The sequence below is a fragment of the Neocloeon triangulifer genome, unplaced genomic scaffold (assembly GCF_031216515.1).
Source record: "Neocloeon triangulifer isolate White Clay Creek 2 clone unplaced genomic scaffold, ASM3121651v1 ptg000005l, whole genome shotgun sequence".
NCBI classification, from domain to species: domain Eukaryota; kingdom Metazoa; phylum Arthropoda; class Insecta; order Ephemeroptera; family Baetidae; genus Neocloeon; species Neocloeon triangulifer.
In genome coordinates, this window is record NW_026775548.1 from 2,498,696 (window position 1) to 2,517,483 (window position 18,788).

At 36.4% G+C, this 18,788-nt stretch overlaps 1 protein-coding gene across 6 annotated transcripts in view; it reads right to left on the reverse strand.

Annotated features, from left to right (window-relative positions):
* The window catches only part of LOC132193967 (uncharacterized), an 82,380-nt gene that overhangs the window by 12,516 nt on the left and 51,076 nt on the right, over positions 1-18,788 (reverse strand). Inside the window, exons 3-7 of one of the 6 annotated variants that reach the window (XM_059614972.1) lie at positions 16,657-16,827; positions 15,244-15,388; positions 13,455-13,582; positions 5,768-5,819; positions 5,397-5,540 (exon numbers count right to left, since the gene is read on the reverse strand). In XM_059614972.1, the coding sequence (XP_059470955.1) occupies positions 5,397-5,540; positions 5,768-5,819; positions 13,455-13,582; positions 15,244-15,388; positions 16,657-16,827 (640 nt within the window). Of the gene's footprint in view, positions 1-5,396; positions 5,820-13,454; positions 13,583-15,243; positions 15,389-16,656; positions 16,828-18,788 lie in introns of all 6 variants that reach the window. The other 5 variants (XM_059614971.1, XM_059614969.1, XM_059614968.1 and 2 more) reach the window with 5 other exon arrangements.

Here is an 18,788-nt window from a genome sequence, read left to right on the forward strand (position 1 = left end):
TTGAAAACGAGATTGCAGCAAAAATCGCTGGGCACACAGGCAGGCAAATGAAGCGATGCATTAATAATTAGCAGGCAAATTAAAGCGCCGTAATAGGCAAATAAACGGGCGGAGAGGGTGACGGATGAATTATGCATCCCCCGTGTTTTAGTTTGCTCATGCATTCCACAGCACCAGTCATAAATAAATACGCCGGGGCTATTCACTCGCAAATATTTGTCCACTTAATTAATTACACGCCCCGATTTTCTCGCGTTTCGATTACAAACAACCGATACTTTTATTTCGACGTTTGCGAAGAGGCCCCGCCGTGCATTATATTTGCCTCACTAATTTCCCAGCCGGCGGCATAAATAAATACGCGGCTAAACAAATTGAAACACGAGACTGGCGCGGCGCAAATTGGGCCAACATGCATGCGACCAACATTAATAACACGTGCCGCTTTCCGATTTCCCCACCCGAACATGGAAATAAAATCACTGCCGCCGCCACTCTACGATAGATTTCCATCTGCAGCCAACTAAAAACTGCTAATGAATGGCTCGAGTCCGCAACTCCAATTTGTAAAGCCCAGTTTAAAGTGTCTGAAGTTACTATTTGGATACCTAATTTCTTATTATTGACATAAAATTACAATATTTTATTTAGTAATAAAATTAAAGAAAATTGTCTTCTTATTTTAATATTGCAAAGAATTGACCCGTGTATTTTTTATTTTAATTATTGTGAAACTTTTAGATCATTCATAAATGTTTGCAAAGATTTTTATTTAAAAAAAAAAACGGAATTTTTTCTGATTTCGATTAGACACAGCTTAAAAAATTCGTTTTTGAAATGAAAGCAAATATTTTATTTCAGTAAAAAGATTTAGAAAATTTTTCAACATTTTAAATCTCTGAAAAATTAAACCATGTGCAAAGTTGTAAGAATCCGATCAAAATATTTATTGCCAATCTTTTATTCCAATTTTCTGACCAGACTTTTTCAAAAATAAACTAAATTATTGTTCAAATAAGAAATATTTTAATTAAAATACGGGTTATTTCTTAATCATCCTATTTAGGAACGACTTCAAACAGCAATTCACAAATTTGCTTGTGTCAATCAATCCGTAATCAACTTTTACATTAAAACAAATTGATTTCTTTGATCTGAAATTCCTAATGCTGCATTTTAGGACGAAGAAGGTTTGATCACAATAGTGAATAGTAATTTTAATTGAGAATTCACTCAACAATGAATCCGACATTGCAAATTAAACTCATTTTAACGCGACTAAAAACGACTCTCTGGCCTAGTTTCATACAAAAAAAAAATGATATCATAAATTTTTTTGCAAATTTCACTGAAATTTCTGAGCACAAAATGTTTTTAGGAAAAATTATTTAAGGACTAAATAAAGATATCATATTTAATTTACTTTTTCATCTTCAAAAATTTACCCATACGTTTTGCCCTTAAACAACTTAACCGGGGAGGTTTCAATTAAAATCTGAGATCAAAAAATCGCCGCATTAAAAAGAAGATAATTAACAAATTTAATTAAAATGAAATTGACACAAAAATGCAATTTTGGCAGGTAAAAATCTCAACTGAATTTAGCTTTCCTTGATAATTAAATTTTGAAACTATTCTCATGCAGACAAAATTGCCTTTTTCAACTTTCGAACAATTATTTAAAATTAATTCGTCGCCCGAGAGTTGTTGCGCGTAATTGAATAGCCCCGGCCAGTTGCTGCAGCGGAACGCCTGCAGCGAGCGACGCTATGCAACCCGCGTGATGCTAACGACGAGCGGGCTTGCATACATTTGACTCGGCTCGCTCGCTCGCTCTCTCGAGAAAAGAGAGGGAAATTGCGGTCGTGTTTCGCCGTCGTTCCAAGACAAATTACAGCCGAGAGTGAGTCGAAGGCAAGCTAATTTGCTCGCTGCGCTACATTGTTCTAGTGGAGGAATGTTTTCATAACTAGGCAAACAACCGACGACTTCACACAGTCAGCTAAAATTCAAGGGTGGTTCATAATTATATGCTCAAGTTTACTTTCAAAATTGTTTCTTTTTAAAGGTTCAAAGTGAGAAATTAAATTTAAAATTGCAACTGTTGGCTAAGATTTTGATTAATATGAAAAATACTATTTAATTTTAGTTGAGGAACTCCGCAGATAAAATCATTTTTAAGTATAAGAATAAAAAAAAGACTTTTTCAGAAATTTGGTTCCTATTTTGTGCTGGAATTCAAAGGATGTGATTCTATGATTAAGCCCATCAAAATTCGCCACCCCATTGGTTCATTTTTCGACGATGCCGGCCGGACTTATTAATTTTTCAGCCGAAAAGGTGACGCAGCACAAAACGCACACAGAGACTCGTTAAATTTAATAATGCAAGTGTCGGCATGAATTTATTGAACGCCCCCTCCCCCCACCCTCCCCGACCCTGCAGCGTCAATATCGCAATGAATTATAAATAAGCCGCGCGTGTTAATTAATTAGAGCATCATTTATTCAGACTGAGCCGCGCGATTTCCGTGGCCGGATCAGAGGCTTCAGTTCGTCGAATCCTTAAAAAAACAAACGCGCCCAGTCTAAAATTAGCAAACAAATTTGAGATGGAGATTAATCAAAATAACCCAAACGTTTTCAGAATTGGACTTTAATTATTACATTCATGGATTGAAAATTTGTTCAATTTACTGTATATTTTTTTTACACATTAATTAACTCCTATTCGGATGGAAAAATCTAGTCTGTACAAAATTGTGTGGTTAAATTTTCCAATTATTCCAGTAATTTCCAAGAATTTATTTGTTATTTATTATTAAGGAGTCCTTAAATTATTTTAAAAGTAAATTTTGACTATTTGTCTTCATCCATTGCAAGATTCTGTCAATTTTTTCCAAACTTATATTGGAATAAAAACGGATAAACATTTTTATAAGGAATTTTCTTGTGTACAACTAGATTGGAACAGATTTATGGCTGGAGGTTATTGTCAGAAGGGAAACTATAAAAATGCAATAGTCGGCTTGAAATCAAATTTAACGCCAGCATTTGCACAAAAAAGGGGTGTTTGCTGGCGATGACGGATTTTCTTGCTTATTGAATGCGCGCTCGAGTGATAGGACGAAAAAAACGAGAGACAAAAGCCGAAGAAAAATAAAAATAAGAACGCGATCGGTTCCGCAAAGCTTCACATAACAGCTTTTCGCGAGTACGTTCGAGCAGTGGAGGGTGTGTGTGTGTTGAAATTAAATTTCGAATCTCGCGTTTAACGACACATGAAAATGCGGGACACTCGGCCGAATTTATTAAAAAGCAGCATCGAGGGCGAAAAGAGGAAGAGCCAAGTCAGGAAGCAATAATCCGCGCCAGAGCAGATGCTCAAACTCGCGAGAAGAAACAAAGACCGGGGGCAGTGTTGCATTGAAAATTAATTCAAATAAAATGAAAATTTTGGCGGTGAAAAAGTCCTTTTTAAAATGAAAGTAGTTTTAGTTAAAAAGGCTAAAAAGTTTAATAAAATTAAGATTTTTTGTTCAGTTTAGTCTAAAAATTGAAGTAAGTCACAGAATAATGAAAAAAAAACGGTTTTAATACTAAATATTTTAAATCAACATGAAAATATGCCATAAATTAAGATATTTTATAATGTCAAAATAAAAATTAGAAAAGTCAGGCTAAACTGAATCAATTCACTTTAATCCAGTTTTAAACAATTTAATTGGCTGATATTTTCCAATAAAACCGGATTTTTATTTGAATATAGTTTTTGCTCGCTTATTTTCTTTTTTGAATATTAACTTTTACTGTTTAACACTTCCCCAAAAGCTGTTTGAGTTGCGGAATAGAATTAAAATTGAAAAGCGCTCGGAGCGGCAGGCAATATTTAGTTCACTGCGTCCCGCGCGAGAAAGGATTATATGGGCTGATTATCAGCTTTTTGTGTTGCACACTGCGGAACGCGCTGCATCCGAAAAATTGTGCTAAAAATACACTCGATTCAAACTTTGACCTACCTTGGGTGTGCTAAAAGCGTTTTTTTATATACGTTAGTGTGGCACATTTATTTTTACACATGGGACAGAAAATGGAAGAAATGATGTGGCGCTGCAAATTTGAGGAAAAGCAGACAACAAATAAGACCATCAAACACGATGCACTACTGTACGAAAGAAAAAATACTAAAATTATTAGAAGCTGAAAGGGTCGACGAGAGATTCGCAGGAGTTTCATATCGATTTGACTGTTTTGTTTATTACAATTGAGATAATTGCTCGCAATTACCGGCAAATTGCCTCGTTATTACCAGAGCGAATTGCGCTCAAAGTGAAACGGCTCGCGGAGAGTATATCATTTGGCAATTTGCGGAATTAGTGTCCGTTTGTTTGCTCGTACATTTCGAATAATTTATCGGCGACGTGAAAATGTGCCGACTGGTGACGACGGCCGTTCCATTTACATATTTGTATGAAAAACGAGAACAGCATGGATGCACATTTATAGCTTTCATAAAGGACCGCCATTGATTATTGTTTGAAATGAAAATTTCTTGTAATAATAGCAGAGAAAAAATTGGACAATTCCATATGACTGTTGAAAATAGAAAACTGATTCAAAATGAACGAAAACAATTTTTGTACCTAATTAATGATTATAATTTCATTGAGCTTGAGATTTAGTGCAATTAATTAATGTAATTAAAACTTGAAGCAAATTATTGTTATATTGTATTTTTTTATGATTACTTTTTAATTTTCTTTAAAAATCCGTATTGCCAAGAAAAAAATATTTTGTTTTGTGACTTCAGGTGACTTTTTCACCACCATAACTTTTTAAATCAAAAGGGAAAGTGTTGAATTTTTTATAATTATTAATTTAATTATTTAATATATGAGGAAGCAGGTTTTTAAATGGCTTTCGTTAGATTAAAGATTGAATTTTTAAATATGCTATTCTCTTCAAATTTGATTTCTTTTTAAATTGAAGAAGGGCAACGGGCAAATCATGACCAACGTCAAAATCGGGGTAAAAAATTCTAGCTGTTTCAACCAGAGGTTGAAATTTATTTGGCAGGAAAACCTCTGATTTGAAGTTTTAGGGTGCGACTTTTCTGATTGTGATTTTAATGTTGGTTTTATTTCATAATTCAGGAATAAAATAAATTACCGGTGCTCCTTTTTAAAATTTCTATTCGTTGCCAGTTTTATTGCATTCGAAACTTCCGAACCATCAAAATAACTTAAGTGCGCCTTGGGAAATGCGGCCAAAAGCAGAAACTTGAAATTATGTGAAGCTCGGAACTTGGTTAATTATCTTTCTCCTGGGAATCGTAACTCTCGGCGACCCTTTGAGCAAATGCGACACATATTATGATAGTTGGGGGTGCGGACGTACTTTTGTGGGTGGGCCGGTGGTGGTCGTCGACGGAGGTGTTGAAGTGGAGCAGGCGGTAGACGTCGGCGTGGGAGGCGCCGCCGCGGACGCCGAACAGCGGGTTCTCGAGCTGCGTGTCGATGGCGTCGATCGAGTCGTTCTCGGCTGCTGGAATCACGTTTACTGAAACGGGGACATGAGGGCCTGCCTTGACAACATGGGGCTCGTCCACGACCGAAAAGTGGTGGTGTTCGTGTGTGCCGTGATAGTAGTGCGGAGGTGGAGGGGGATGCTTGGACGGCCAGGGTCGGTAGGTGGGGGGCAGCAGAAAGTAGGGGTACAGGCTGGTCGGGGGAAACCAAAACTCGCGGAATTTGTTATCCTGTTCATACGGGTAAAGTGCGGAATCAGTGCCTGATAAATCAAGAGAGGCTGGCAGGACGTCTGCAACAAAACACCAAGGAAGTCTGGTCAGTGCAGTCAAAGTGCGCTCGCAATTCACAAACCGAACAAGAAAGTGCCGTACGATCAAGTGAGAAAATCAAAAAAATTCAAGACATAACCAAGAAATAACTCAAGACAATAATATATATTCATTTTCTACTCTCAGAACACACAACTGGCTGAAGTGTTTGTGATTTTACTGATTTTTAATTTGAAAGAAAGGTTTAGCAGATGAGACTAAACTTTCTCACTTAAAGATACAAACTTCTTTAAAGTACATGGAACCTTCTATACCAAATGTTTTCCAATTTCAAATGGGTTTCAGGAAATCTTGCTCAATTTGATTAAAATATGAACGGTGAAAAATCCTCGTCATTTTCAATTATTAACGCATCTGAACAGACCATTTTGAAACCATTATTTCTCTAAAAATAGGTTGCTTAAAATTTATGAAACCTTGAACTCTGATATAAAAAAAAAATACATAAGGAATCTTTTTGAAATTTCGCATTTTTGTATTTTTGTATACTTGCCAATTTTCAAGGGGCACAAAACGTTATATTTTAACCTTTTCCCTTCGACCTAGAAACTTGAAAACTATTAAGAAAAGATATCCTGGTCCATTCGCTCCACGAAAATTTTTTTTTTTATCTTTAACCAGATTAACTTGGGAGCAGTTTTAGTAAACCCTTCAGTAACACCGGCGGCCATATTGGAATTCGACAAATGAAGAATTTTCATTACTTGGGTAATTGAGAATCAAAAAACAAAATATCAAGATAGTTATTTGCAGATCCGTTAATTAAAGTGCTAACAAAATCAGCATGATTTTCTCAGAAACAAGATAAATGCTAAAAACCATTTTTTTTTTCAACTTTTAATTTAACTTTTCTTAACCCCTTTTTTCAAAATGATCCATATGTCATGACCTATCAGTTTTTGTAGAGGTCTTTGCTGCCCTGAGGTGGTTCCATCTCCTTTAATAAAAATTCATCAAAATATCTAAATTGAAGCATTATTTTAGTGTACCAATTAAAATTTAATTCAATTAAATATTTATGTCACCGCCAATTTAAAACGAACAATTGGCGAGATTATATCGAATTTGCAAATATAAACAGGCACATAAATGGTTTCATGCGCAAACAGCGCGTGTCGAAATTCAGCCAGTTGTTGTTGTAGTTGGAAACGTGAGAGTATCAAAACGCAGCCCGGGGCGAGCGTCAATTTGGAGATACGTGAGTGCGTTTTGTTGCTACGTTTGATCCCGGCTAAATAAACGCGCAGCAGCGCCAGGGATCAACGCGAATTTCCCGGCGGCTTCAGCCCGGATTTGATCTCATTTCAAAACTCATTTTTGCTGCACATTGAATAAAAAAATACAGCGTCTCCAAATTGACTCTGCTCGTTCGGGTTGGAAATTCTAAAGTCATGCGGTGCAGAACGAATTCACCAATTTTGAGAATGCAAATTTTTATAATAATATATATCAATATATAATTTTTGTATCAAGATACCACTATAGAAATTCGCGCAAAACGTGTGAAGAACAAATATATACGCAGACAAGTAGTGCCGTTTCTAAACTGCACCGTCATATTTTGAGGTTGATTCAAATTCTCTCAAAAAGAAAACCCAAAATTAGTAATTTACTAGACGATTCCTGTTTTTGATAATAATATCTTTTACTTTCATGAATGGATAATGATATTTTTTAATCTTAAATCCTTTTATTTTTTTATTTTTTGGAATCGTTCTGGCCAGAACTATCAGAATATTTGGTAAGATTTTCTCAATTTGAACATGATTTTGAATCAGCCTCGGTTAAGATGTGACAACTTATGCGCTAACAATCACTTGAGTATCCAACAAGAGTGAGTTTGTGCTGGGACGACCTGCGAAAGTTGTGCTTTTATAAATAGTCATGCAGTTTCTTTATCTCCTAGAGTGAGTGTTGGTGTGAGTGTGAAGGAAACAAGGGGGTGAGTGAATTTTAATCACGTCAATCCGTCCAGCAGCAGAAGTGCGTTTTTCATTATTTAAATAAAAAAAGGAGATTTTTTTAGAGTTTTTTTCCTTTCGTATTCTTTTTTATGTGTGCGTCAGGCGGCCGGAACGACGGAATCTTGGCCGAATTGCTCTTTCGTTCTTTCTCTGGCTGTTTGTTTGCATCGGAGCCGTAAAGCGGGCCGTTGGAAAGAGACAGACACTGCTCTCAACAGTCAAACGCTTTTTATTGGGAATCATTTACCAGTCAATCTGGCCTGGCTGGAGCACTCGCAAGCCGATTTCAGCTGCACTGCCACTGGGGAGTTGCCGAAATTACATCGCTTTCTTTTTAGCCAAAGCCACCTGGGACCCGATCGCGTTTGTTTCCACACAACTTTTATCTGAAACTTTGTATCAAGAATAATTGTTTTGGATTTCGGAACTGTAGGGGATGAAGAACGAGCTCTGAATGATTTGGAAATACCCAAAAATGTGGAAAGATTTTGCAAAATTCTAAAAGATTAAAAAAAAATAGCATGGTTTGATCTCATGAAATTTAAATACCTTGAAATAAAATAAGAAAAAGCAAATCCAATATAATAACAAATTTAAAGATTGATTGTATCGGATTGTATTTTGTAAAAGTTTTTTAATTTCTTAATAGGTTTTAAGAAAAAATTTATACATATTTGAAAACAGAAACAAATTTTATCTTACTTTTAATTAGTTTTTAATATTTTCAGAAACTTTGTTTTCTTATTTGGCACATATTTTTTTTTATATAATTAAGTCATAAATGTGAATGAATTAAATAATTCTTACGTTGTTCTTTTTTCTATTTTTTCAACGAGCTCGATTTATGGTCTGAAACAGGTTATGCGCCAAAATTAGCATACTGCATGACTGCGTGGAGTGGATTCGACAGAGCTAGGCGATCGACGCGATAAGCAGGTGGCCATTTTTAAATTTTACTGCCTGTGTTGCACACACACACATGTCGAAACATATATAGAGAATATTTCTGGAAACCGTGCGTGCGTGCACGGAAATTGGGCGGCGAGTTTGTGCTGCTGCTGGACGGACGGATTTTGTGATATTATTGAGCCGGCGGCTTGATACATAATAGTGGTGCGTGTTCGCAACATTGTCGCCAATCTGCTGGTGGTGTGAATTTCAAATAATACCGTATGCAGGGGGTGAGTTCCATGCACTGTTATGATATACACGTCCAAACGAGTTCTCCAGGGGCGACACTCGACCCGATTAATTTACCGGACGCATTCTATGCGGAAGAGATTGTTATGGAAGCTTGATTGTAATGGCTTTCATCAATATTAAAAATTTTAGAAATCAGAATAAAGAAATTTTTTATAAATTCTAATTTGAAAAATGAAAAAAAAAAAGAATTTTAAATAACCACTCCAGCGTTTTTTATTTGCTCTTTATTTAAAAAATATCGCTACAAATATTTCTTGTGATAACGTGATGTGAAAATTTGAAACCGTCTCAATCACAAGAAAACCTAATTCGCGCAAACAAAATAAATATGAAAATTGAGTTGCAGGGATATTTTTCGGTTAAAAAACTTGAATTTCTGGTCAATGTTAGCGCTGCGATCGCCGATTTTGCAAAATTAACGATCGCAGCGTCACCAATGCCAAAAGCTTAAGTTTTGTGACCAAACTGACGGAAAAATATCACTGCAACTCAATGTTCAAATTTTTATGTGAGAATTGCCACGTGATAGCGACGTAAAGGTTTGGAGAATTATCACTAGATATAATCAAAATCAAGCGATGTTTCTAAATAAAGATCAATAAAAATCACGGGAGTTGAAATTTCAGTAAATTTTTCAAAAATTATAAAATTATCCAAATAAAATTAACTGGATGAAAAGCACACTTTCATAATGGGAATCTGTAAAGATAAAACTATTGAGAAAAGCAAGAAATTGCTCAAATTGTCCTCAATTTGTAAATTTGAATAGGCAAGACTTTCTGTCGTCTAAATGCAAACTACCGTCCCTTGCGAATTTGTGAAACTTTTATTGCTATTCCAGAACACCAAAGGTCCCAAAGGGTAGTGCAAGTTGCATGATACAAATTCCCCTTTTCAATTTAAAATCGTCTTTTGTAAAATAATCCTTCAACCTGGTGTGCTTTTTACTAAATTCAAATAATTCAAAAATAAAATTTAAAATAAGGGTTGAAAATTTCAATGAAAAGTACTCATATATTAAGAAATTTTAAATAATTTTTATCAATAAAATGAAATTTTTTTATATGCAAACAATTACCAAGGAAATTGACCGTCTAAATAAATAGTAAAAAAAAATACACTTGGGTAAAAAAATTAAATTTGGAGAGTTGTGCCCCTGGAGAGCAGATCGGCCTGCTGGTGCGTTTCTATATTAAACAGTATAATCTTGTGCTCTACTCTGTGTGTAATATCATCTCTATATATTGGTGGGGGGGGGGGGGGTCGAGTGTGTGTGTGCTGTGCGGTGAGTATTGATCTCGATATTGTGGTCGGTCGGTTGGATGGATGCGTCGTGTAATTAATAATCCAAATTAGGAATGCATCACAGAGCGGACGGAGTTTTGGTGAGGGCAGTCTCTGTTATATTTGTGGACAGACAGGCTGGCGGGAGGAGGGGGTGGGGGCGGGGGCGTCATCCCCGTGGCCACACTCGGACGAGCGGAAAAGCAGCTTTCCATATTTCCGAAAATAGAGAGCAGGTGAGCTGGTCGTGTGCGAGATCCGTCGGAGCGACTTAAACGCGGCAAAGTGAGTCTCTCTTTGTCTGCCTTTGTGCTTTGCGTTCACGCCGCGTTAATCGCGTTTTCTAATTAATGAATTCTAGAGAAGAGCGACTTTCCGCTCGCTCGCGATTCTCGAGACCACTTTTGCCTCCTGAACACACGGAAAACACCCCATGATTAATTCAACCCTCTTTTTGAAGACACCGCCGACTTGTCAAAAACAACACTTACTTACGTCAGCACGGGAGAAAGTGTTCTTTGCTCCTACCAAACAAGGAAACGTATACAATTAATTTTTTTTATCACTATGAATAAATTGATTCATATCTAAAGAACAGTGGTCACTTTTTTATTTGCTAAAATCCACCCCCTGAAATTGGAAAAATTGACATGTGGATTTAAGAAAGAAAAAAATCATCCAACAATTGCTTACTTTTCATTTTTTGTGAAATAAAATTTCGGCTAGAAAGTTAACCTTCTAGATTTGAAAATATGCTTCCGAGTCGGGCAGTGCATTTTTCGCAGACTTCCCCAGGGGCGAAACAAAACTTTAGCATGTAAATATCCAGCGAAATGTGGCGCGCGGCGGAGCAACAACTTTTTGTTGGATTTTTACGGTTATGGTCCCCGATGGGCATCTAAAGCACGCGCGCCTCCGAAAATTTTTCTCGCGCCCTCGCGGTCCCTCAGTTTCCAAAGTGTCGCCAGTGTCTTTTGCCAGAGGAAAATTAATGCAAGGGACGAAATTCGGTCTGCAAAAGCGACCCACATAAATGGGTTAACCCAAACACTAAAAAGTTAAAAGCTTAATAATAATAAAAAAATATTAACCGGTCATTTGAAGCTGAAAAAAGATAACATTATTCAAAGTAAAAAAATTCTATTATGAATATATTTGGCATTTTTGTTTTAATAAAAAAATTGTTGATTTTTTTTTTATTAAAAATTAAACATTTTTGGAAACCAATAAAACATTTTAATAATAATTATTATCACTTTTTTGAAAAAAAAAAAAAAAAAAAAAAGATTATGACATCATAAGAAAGAATAATAAAAATTGTATAAATAAACAAAGATGAATTGGTGGATTTCGGTTGTTGAACACAAGTCGGAAGTTTTGCGGCGAGTTTCCCAAATAAAGCCAGCCTGCGCGCAAATCTCATAAGCGAACTGTTTGAAATTCAGTTTCCGCTCTTGTACGCGGGCAAAAATCATCGGAAACCGCCAAATCCCGGCAATAAATTTCGACTTAGTTGGCGTGCATGCGGAGAGGCAAACGCTTAATATGCACAAAGTCTGCTCGGCCAAGTAAAAATATATAATAAATAAAGGCGCGCTCACGTTTGACTCGCTCCGACGGATTTTTCCTCCTTAAAAGTTAAATGCACAAGAGAGAGTGGATTTGCTAGAATATAAAGTAGTATCTTCTTCTCCGCCGCTCCATTCTTTGGAAAAAGAAAGAAATGTGTATATAAAGGCAGAACATGGTGGGGTATCTAATATCGATCATTAGTCGGTCTTTTGCGCGGTGGCAGATTTTGACGGAAAAGAAGAGCCCGCCAAATGAAGGCAATCGATGGGAAGTCATCATCTTTCTCTGTTTGCCTCTCTCTCTCTCTCTCTCTCTCTCTCTTTTACGACCAGGGAAATTTCGGGGCTATAAATAAAAACACGGCAAGGAGGAAAAAGTATAGGAGCCACATTCGATTTCAATTATGGGCTTCGTAATGACGGACCGGGTTTCGATGGCGCTTTTATCAGTGAAAGGGAGGGAGACATGCCTTCCTCAGATTTCTGATTGTCTCTTTGATTGCGTTCGTATGTAGGTCACTTTGCTTCCAGCGGTAATTCTGTTCAAAAAAGGGGAAAGTGGTAAACAACAATTTACAATTGGGAATTACTTTCTGAAGTGAATAAAAGTGCAAGTAATGATTTTAATTTACTGCAGAAAGGAAAAGGAGAAATTGCTTTGAAATTATTTCATTGCGTAAAAGTAGCCTAAAAATTCAATTAAAAAGGACAATACCAATGTCATTCAGTTTTTACTACAACTTAAAGACGGAAACTGGTAATTATTTTTATTCCTGAACGTAAAAGAAGGAAAAATTCCATGACCAGCATTAAATCGCTAATAAAAAAACTTTGCAACCTTAAGCATGTTAACCAGGTTTTAAGATTTTGCGCCAAAATAATTTGAACCTTGACTGAGATTTTACTGTTCAGAAGTAGAATTTGAGTAGAATATTGGCTCTTTTAACCTGATATGGTGATTATGCAATCAGGATTAACTTCACTGAGGCTCAAATTCGTTTGGCGGGAAAAAGTGAGTCTAAAAAAATCCCTGATTTGCAACTCATGGTTGATAATTTTCCAACACAATTTAAATATTGGTCATGAAAATTGGCAATTGGTCTTATTTAACATTCTGGAATAAAATAATATTACATTTGCACAACTTTAAATGCAAATTTGGCCAACTCGATTAACAAATTTTAAGATATGAATGAATTTGGAAATTTTTATTGCAATATCAAGTTTGATAATTTTGAAAATTCCATAAATTTTTTATTCTTAAATTCCTCGTGGACAAGAACTGTTGCAAATCAAAACAGAATTCAGCTGCAGCTTTTGCATTATCGAAGAGAGAGGCAAACAAGGCTGACCGATATATCTGCCGAACACAATTAGCCGGGGGGTAAATGGAGCGACTTGAGTCCCCTATCCTATCCTGCGGCACCACACATGTTTATTTGTCTACAACAGCAGCTCACAGAGACAAACACTGAGATTGAGGCCAATCATTCTCCAAACTCGGTCCAAGAGAGGCTGCAAATCCAGAGAGAAAAGAGGGCAGCGAAGTGCGTTCAGGGTGGGACCAACTTACCGACGCACGGATTGTGATTGACGAGGCTGAAGATGCGGTCGCACCGCCGCTTCATGTGGTTGTTCGGACAGATGCAGCCGAAGATGGGCGACAGCCGCAGCTTGGTCCACGCACTGTGACACGCGTCCCTGCAAATGCAAATTTACTCGTCACTCACAGACACACAAACACATTACATGGCCGGTTAGCTTCCGGCTGATCTCAATTCGATTTAAACGCAAATCACCAGCAGATGCATTATTTTTTTTTCTTTTTAAGAAAAACGAAAATTGTCTATGTATTTACAAATTTCTATCAATAAATAATTTAAAAAAAAATCACTTGATTTTTTCTGCAAAATATTAAAACTATTCAATTTTTTAATAGTTAATTAAAGTCTTCAAATTAGATTTTGATATTTACAGTGATTAAACATTTCACAATTGATTGCGGTGAAATTAATTTTTAAAAAATTACTTCCTGAAGTATTTTCATTCAGATTACAAGTCAGAGTACTTAAAAGTTAAATGATTTGAATTTTTATGAATTTTAAAACTTCTTTTTTGCTTACGAATTTCATAACCTTTCTATTTTTATATTAATTTATTTTGTAAAGAAAGAAATTTACATTCTGAAACAATTTAAATCAAATTTCAAACTATTCAGGCATTTTCTTGCATCATTTCTATCAATTTTAACTATTTGGAAAAGACATTTTAAAAGCTTCTGCTATAGTTTTTACTGGTTTTTACAAAAATCCGCATGAAAATAAAAAATCATTTGAAAAAAATTGCACTATTATAAAATCTTTTGGTGAGAATTTCAGATAAATTAAAATACCAAGAATTTGCCACTCTTGGAATTATAAAGTTCCGGTCACCAAAATGATCTGCGCGGCCTAGTGGGAGATCGTCATCCTGCCCTGTTCGATCCTCAACAAGGAAAACGTGATCGTTCGATGGTAAAATCGACAACGTCGTCGTTTTTTACAGTTAATATTTTATTGCCTCTCTGCGGCGTCAGCGACATAAAGTCGGACGAAAAAAACGCGCCTTCGGGACCATCCGTTCGGCGGGGGGTGGGGAGGGGGCGGCTTTTGGCGGGGTGGTTTGTCCTTCCGGCCGTTTGGAGAGGCTTAATTTTTAAAGGGGAGCGCTAATTGATGAGCAGGCCGGGCTCTCGGGTCGGATTTATGGCGTCCAATTGGGGCCGGCACGTCGCCCAACTGCAAAATTGGCTTGTCATTCCGGCCGCCGCTTAAATACGAGAGACGCACCCGATCGAATCAAGCCGGCAGGTAGAAAACTTTTTGCAGGTATAAAGTATAAAGAGCCGCCTTTGCCAGAAATGTTACAAAAAGGAAGAAGATCTTATTAGAATCAGTTTTGGCTCTGCAAATATTTTATAAAATAATTGCAAGAACCAATTGAGTTCAAAGCTCATTAATAAACAAATCTTCTGCAACGATAATAAAGAACATTTCTATGAAATTTTAAAAATTAAATATTTATTTGGAAGGGAATTAAATTACGCTCCCTTTTCATATTATTTTAATTCATTAATTTTATGAAGTCTGAAAAAGAAAAAAATTCAGTTTTTTTTATGCAATCCTTCCTGAATTCTAACTATGGACTCTGTTTCAAAATGATATAACTTAGAAAAATGTGAAATATTTTACTATTTTAAGCCTTTTATTAAAATTTCTGGATTGTTTTTAGACCTTTGATCAACATTTTGTCCATTTCTTTTTGCTCTTCTTAAGCCCCCCAAATAATTTCTTTTTACATAAAATTTGAAAATTTGTTCTCACCTTTCTTCCATTTTGCATTGTCCGTCGCGCACCTTGCAGTTAGTCTTGAAGTCTTCGAACAGTTTGATGCATTTTCTCTCCAACTGGCAGACGGAGAGGGCGTGATTGCACGTGGGCAGTGCGTCCACCGGATATGGGTCTTTCTCTGCAAAAAGTGGCACAAGCAAAACTTTGTGAAAAACCACGCATACATCGCATGACTGAGCAAACACATGCATTGCACACGTCTCGGTTAACATTAAAGCAGGCCATATAAATACATTTTTCTTTACAACTCATGCATCTCTCAAGTGCAACCGTTTTAAATTACAGGTGAGCTACTTTGCAGCACTCACGAGTTAATTAGTAAGTTGGAACGTAATGCATTTTGAAAATTCCTCCATCAGAAGAATACGGCTCAATTTCAATTTGACATTTTGATTATCTTTTTTTCCTTTTAATGCTGTTATTTGGATTTAATTTAACGGAGGCTGTGCTTGGCGTTCGGAGGCAGCGAAATTGCTGATGCTAATTTTTATTTTTATATTGAAAAAGTAGTTTTCAAACTTTTATAAAGCTTTTTACCCCTCTTATCCTACTACAATTTGCCTCTGCGTTTTGCGCTTTTTCGGTTCATGAGTTTTAGAAATAAGTCAACAGCATTCAGAAACACATATGAATATGCAAAAGTACAGTTCTCTCCTTTATGACTTTTTTAAGTATGGAATTGCACAATATTTTTGCAGCCTGCACAGAAAATCCACAATGAAACACTTCACTGAATCCTGAAAAGCGGCGAGGAAATTTTTTATAACACACTCTCTATTTTGTTTACTCCACCACGAATTCACGTTTCGTTGATTTTAGAAATTAATTTGTTCATTTCTTACGCAGAAAATTCTGCAAATTGTGGAGGCTTTCATAATTGCATATAACTCAAGCAAACATAAAACATTCCACGCTCCAGAAGCAGCGAAGGTACAATTTAGCAGCATTTGATGATATTTTAATAACTGAGCACTGGTGCAGGCAGATTTTAATTTCCACAAAGGTGCCATAAATTATCATTACAAGAAAATGTTTAAAAAGTTGTGTAAAAAAATTTGTTGATTTTTTAATATTTACAAAAATAAAAAATATCTAGAAAGAGAACACTGGAAAATTGTATGATTTTTTTTAATATTTTACTTAAATAAATATTAAATTTAAACCTTTCCTTACCGGCAAAAACATCTCATTAATTAAAATGTTATCTGCAATTCCATATTTTATACTTTCTAAGAAAAAGAAAATAAACTTTGACTTTAAAATTCCCAAGAAACGCAAAATGCATCTCGTTATAACCATGCGATTTTTTATTATCTTAAAAAGAGGAAGAAATGCTGCAGCGCACTTTGCAATTAAAGTGTACACGCAGCTCTTCGTTTTGCATACCTTTCTTGTTGACGTATATGCAGGGGTGGTCGAAGAGGAAATCTCGGAACGAGCTGCATTCGGGATCGACGTGCGGCTCCCTGCACAGGCACGTCGGCCGGAAGAACGGAAAGGCTTGAAGTGTCCTCAGCGCCGCCTGACACTTTGTCACAGTCACCGTCGAACACGCCACTGCAAAACAAACGACACAAAATCTTGTTAGAGACAATTCTCAGAAATGCACTGAAGCTAACTAAAAGTTCAATAAAACCTGAAATACGTTTTTAACGCAAAATCGCCATTTTTACAAACATTCAACATTTCTCTACCACCAATTATTTTTCTTTTTCTCTGAACAAAGAGTTATTCAAACAATTTTTCAAATTAAACCACAAATATTAAATTAGCATGATTTTTATTTACAATTCATAAAAAAATCTGTATACCTAAATAATTTAATTTTATCTGTTTTAAATAAAAACAAGATACAAATAAATAAACATAAAAAAGAAGAAAAATATAGGTAAGACTTATGTTAATTAATGTTTCCTCTTTTTTTAATTAACTTTAAAGTTTAAATTCTTGCAAAAGGAATATAATTTGCGCCTAAAATTTTAACGGATTTTTGTGAAAAGCGCTCATTTTTGAGGTGGAATTAAAAATGCAGAGTTTTCGCAGAACATCAAAACAAAACGCAGAGAGGCCGCCAAACGGAGGCGGGCCGGTCCGGGGGTGGCTGGGGGCGTGTTATTATTCCATTGCTCTTTCATCTTGGCTTTTGACTGCCGCTTTGACGCGAGCACGCACGCACAGAGAGAAACATTTCGCCGCCGCCGACCGACCCCCGCGCCCCCCTCCGCCCCCAACGCAAGCCGTTTCCTTTTATGTAAGTGGCGGCCGGGCCAGTTACTATATATCCATCCCGTTTACATATACATGCGAGCTCCAATTACACAAGCTGCAAAAGCGGCTCCGGCATCAAGTTATTAAAATTTTTTTTTTACCCTTTATGCCTTTTGCTTTAATATCTGCTGCCCGAATCTCTCTCTCTGCAGCGCCGGCCGGCCCGGCTTTTGCAATTTGTCTGCTCTTGAAAATTAACACTGGCCCAACGTTTATTATACGAAAGTGTGTCCAAGACGCTGAGCCCGCTTTTTGCTTGCCAAGGCACCATTAGCCCCCGTGCTGAATATTCACAGAACGAAACTTTGAGAGCTGCAAAAATTAAGCTCCAAGACGTCTCTTCATTTCGCTGATTTTCAGTCATGCAATGCAATTTACTTGAACCATTTATTTCTTGATTCGTAGTCGAAATTTTGCTTTCCATAAATATTCAATTTTTTACAAACGTTTTAAATGGTTGAAGATCAGGAAGGAAACGTTTAAAACATAAAAACTCACCGATTCACAATTGAAACTCATTTCGAAGGAGCACTAAACACAAAAAACACTTGACAGTAAAACTGCAAAGAAGCAGAGAATCAGCTGTAGGAAAAACGCCCACTAACAGCAAAAACCGCCTAAATAAACCAGTATCTGCAGTAGTGCCAACCCAAAAAGCATAAACTGGAATTATACTAGATATGCATCAAGATTTCTATAGAAATTAATTTTTAAAAATTCGTTAAATCAATTAAAACGTTTTTTCATTTTGTAGTAGAAGTTCGCGATCAAGGGGTCAATTCATGGTGATTTGAATTTAAAATTTGGCTTTTCCTCGATGGGTTTTCGTGAGTCTTTTACTGTTTAAGAAAAAACAATATCCCGCTCTTCATGTTTCGGCTTCATTTTTAATACATGAAATATTAAATTCATTCGACTAAATCTTTTCCAACTTTCCCTAACTGAAAATTACATTTTCTCCAAAAAATACCTTTCCAAAATCTTTTGAACGGTCATGCGAGATGAATGCGTGTACCCTGGTGACACAACTTGAGGATAAACTCTGCCCTCGAGCCTGCAAACATGCAGATTACGGCACCCGTGCTGGAAAACTCGCCCGCCTTCCACTTTGCAATTTGTGCGAAGAAATTCGAGCAGATAAGAACTCCCCTTTCCCAAGTTTGTTTTTCTGCAGGCCGGAAACGAAAACAACCATCAATCCGAGGGGATGAAATTCCCTCTGGCTTGTGTGTTTTGAGCGGCAATTAAAC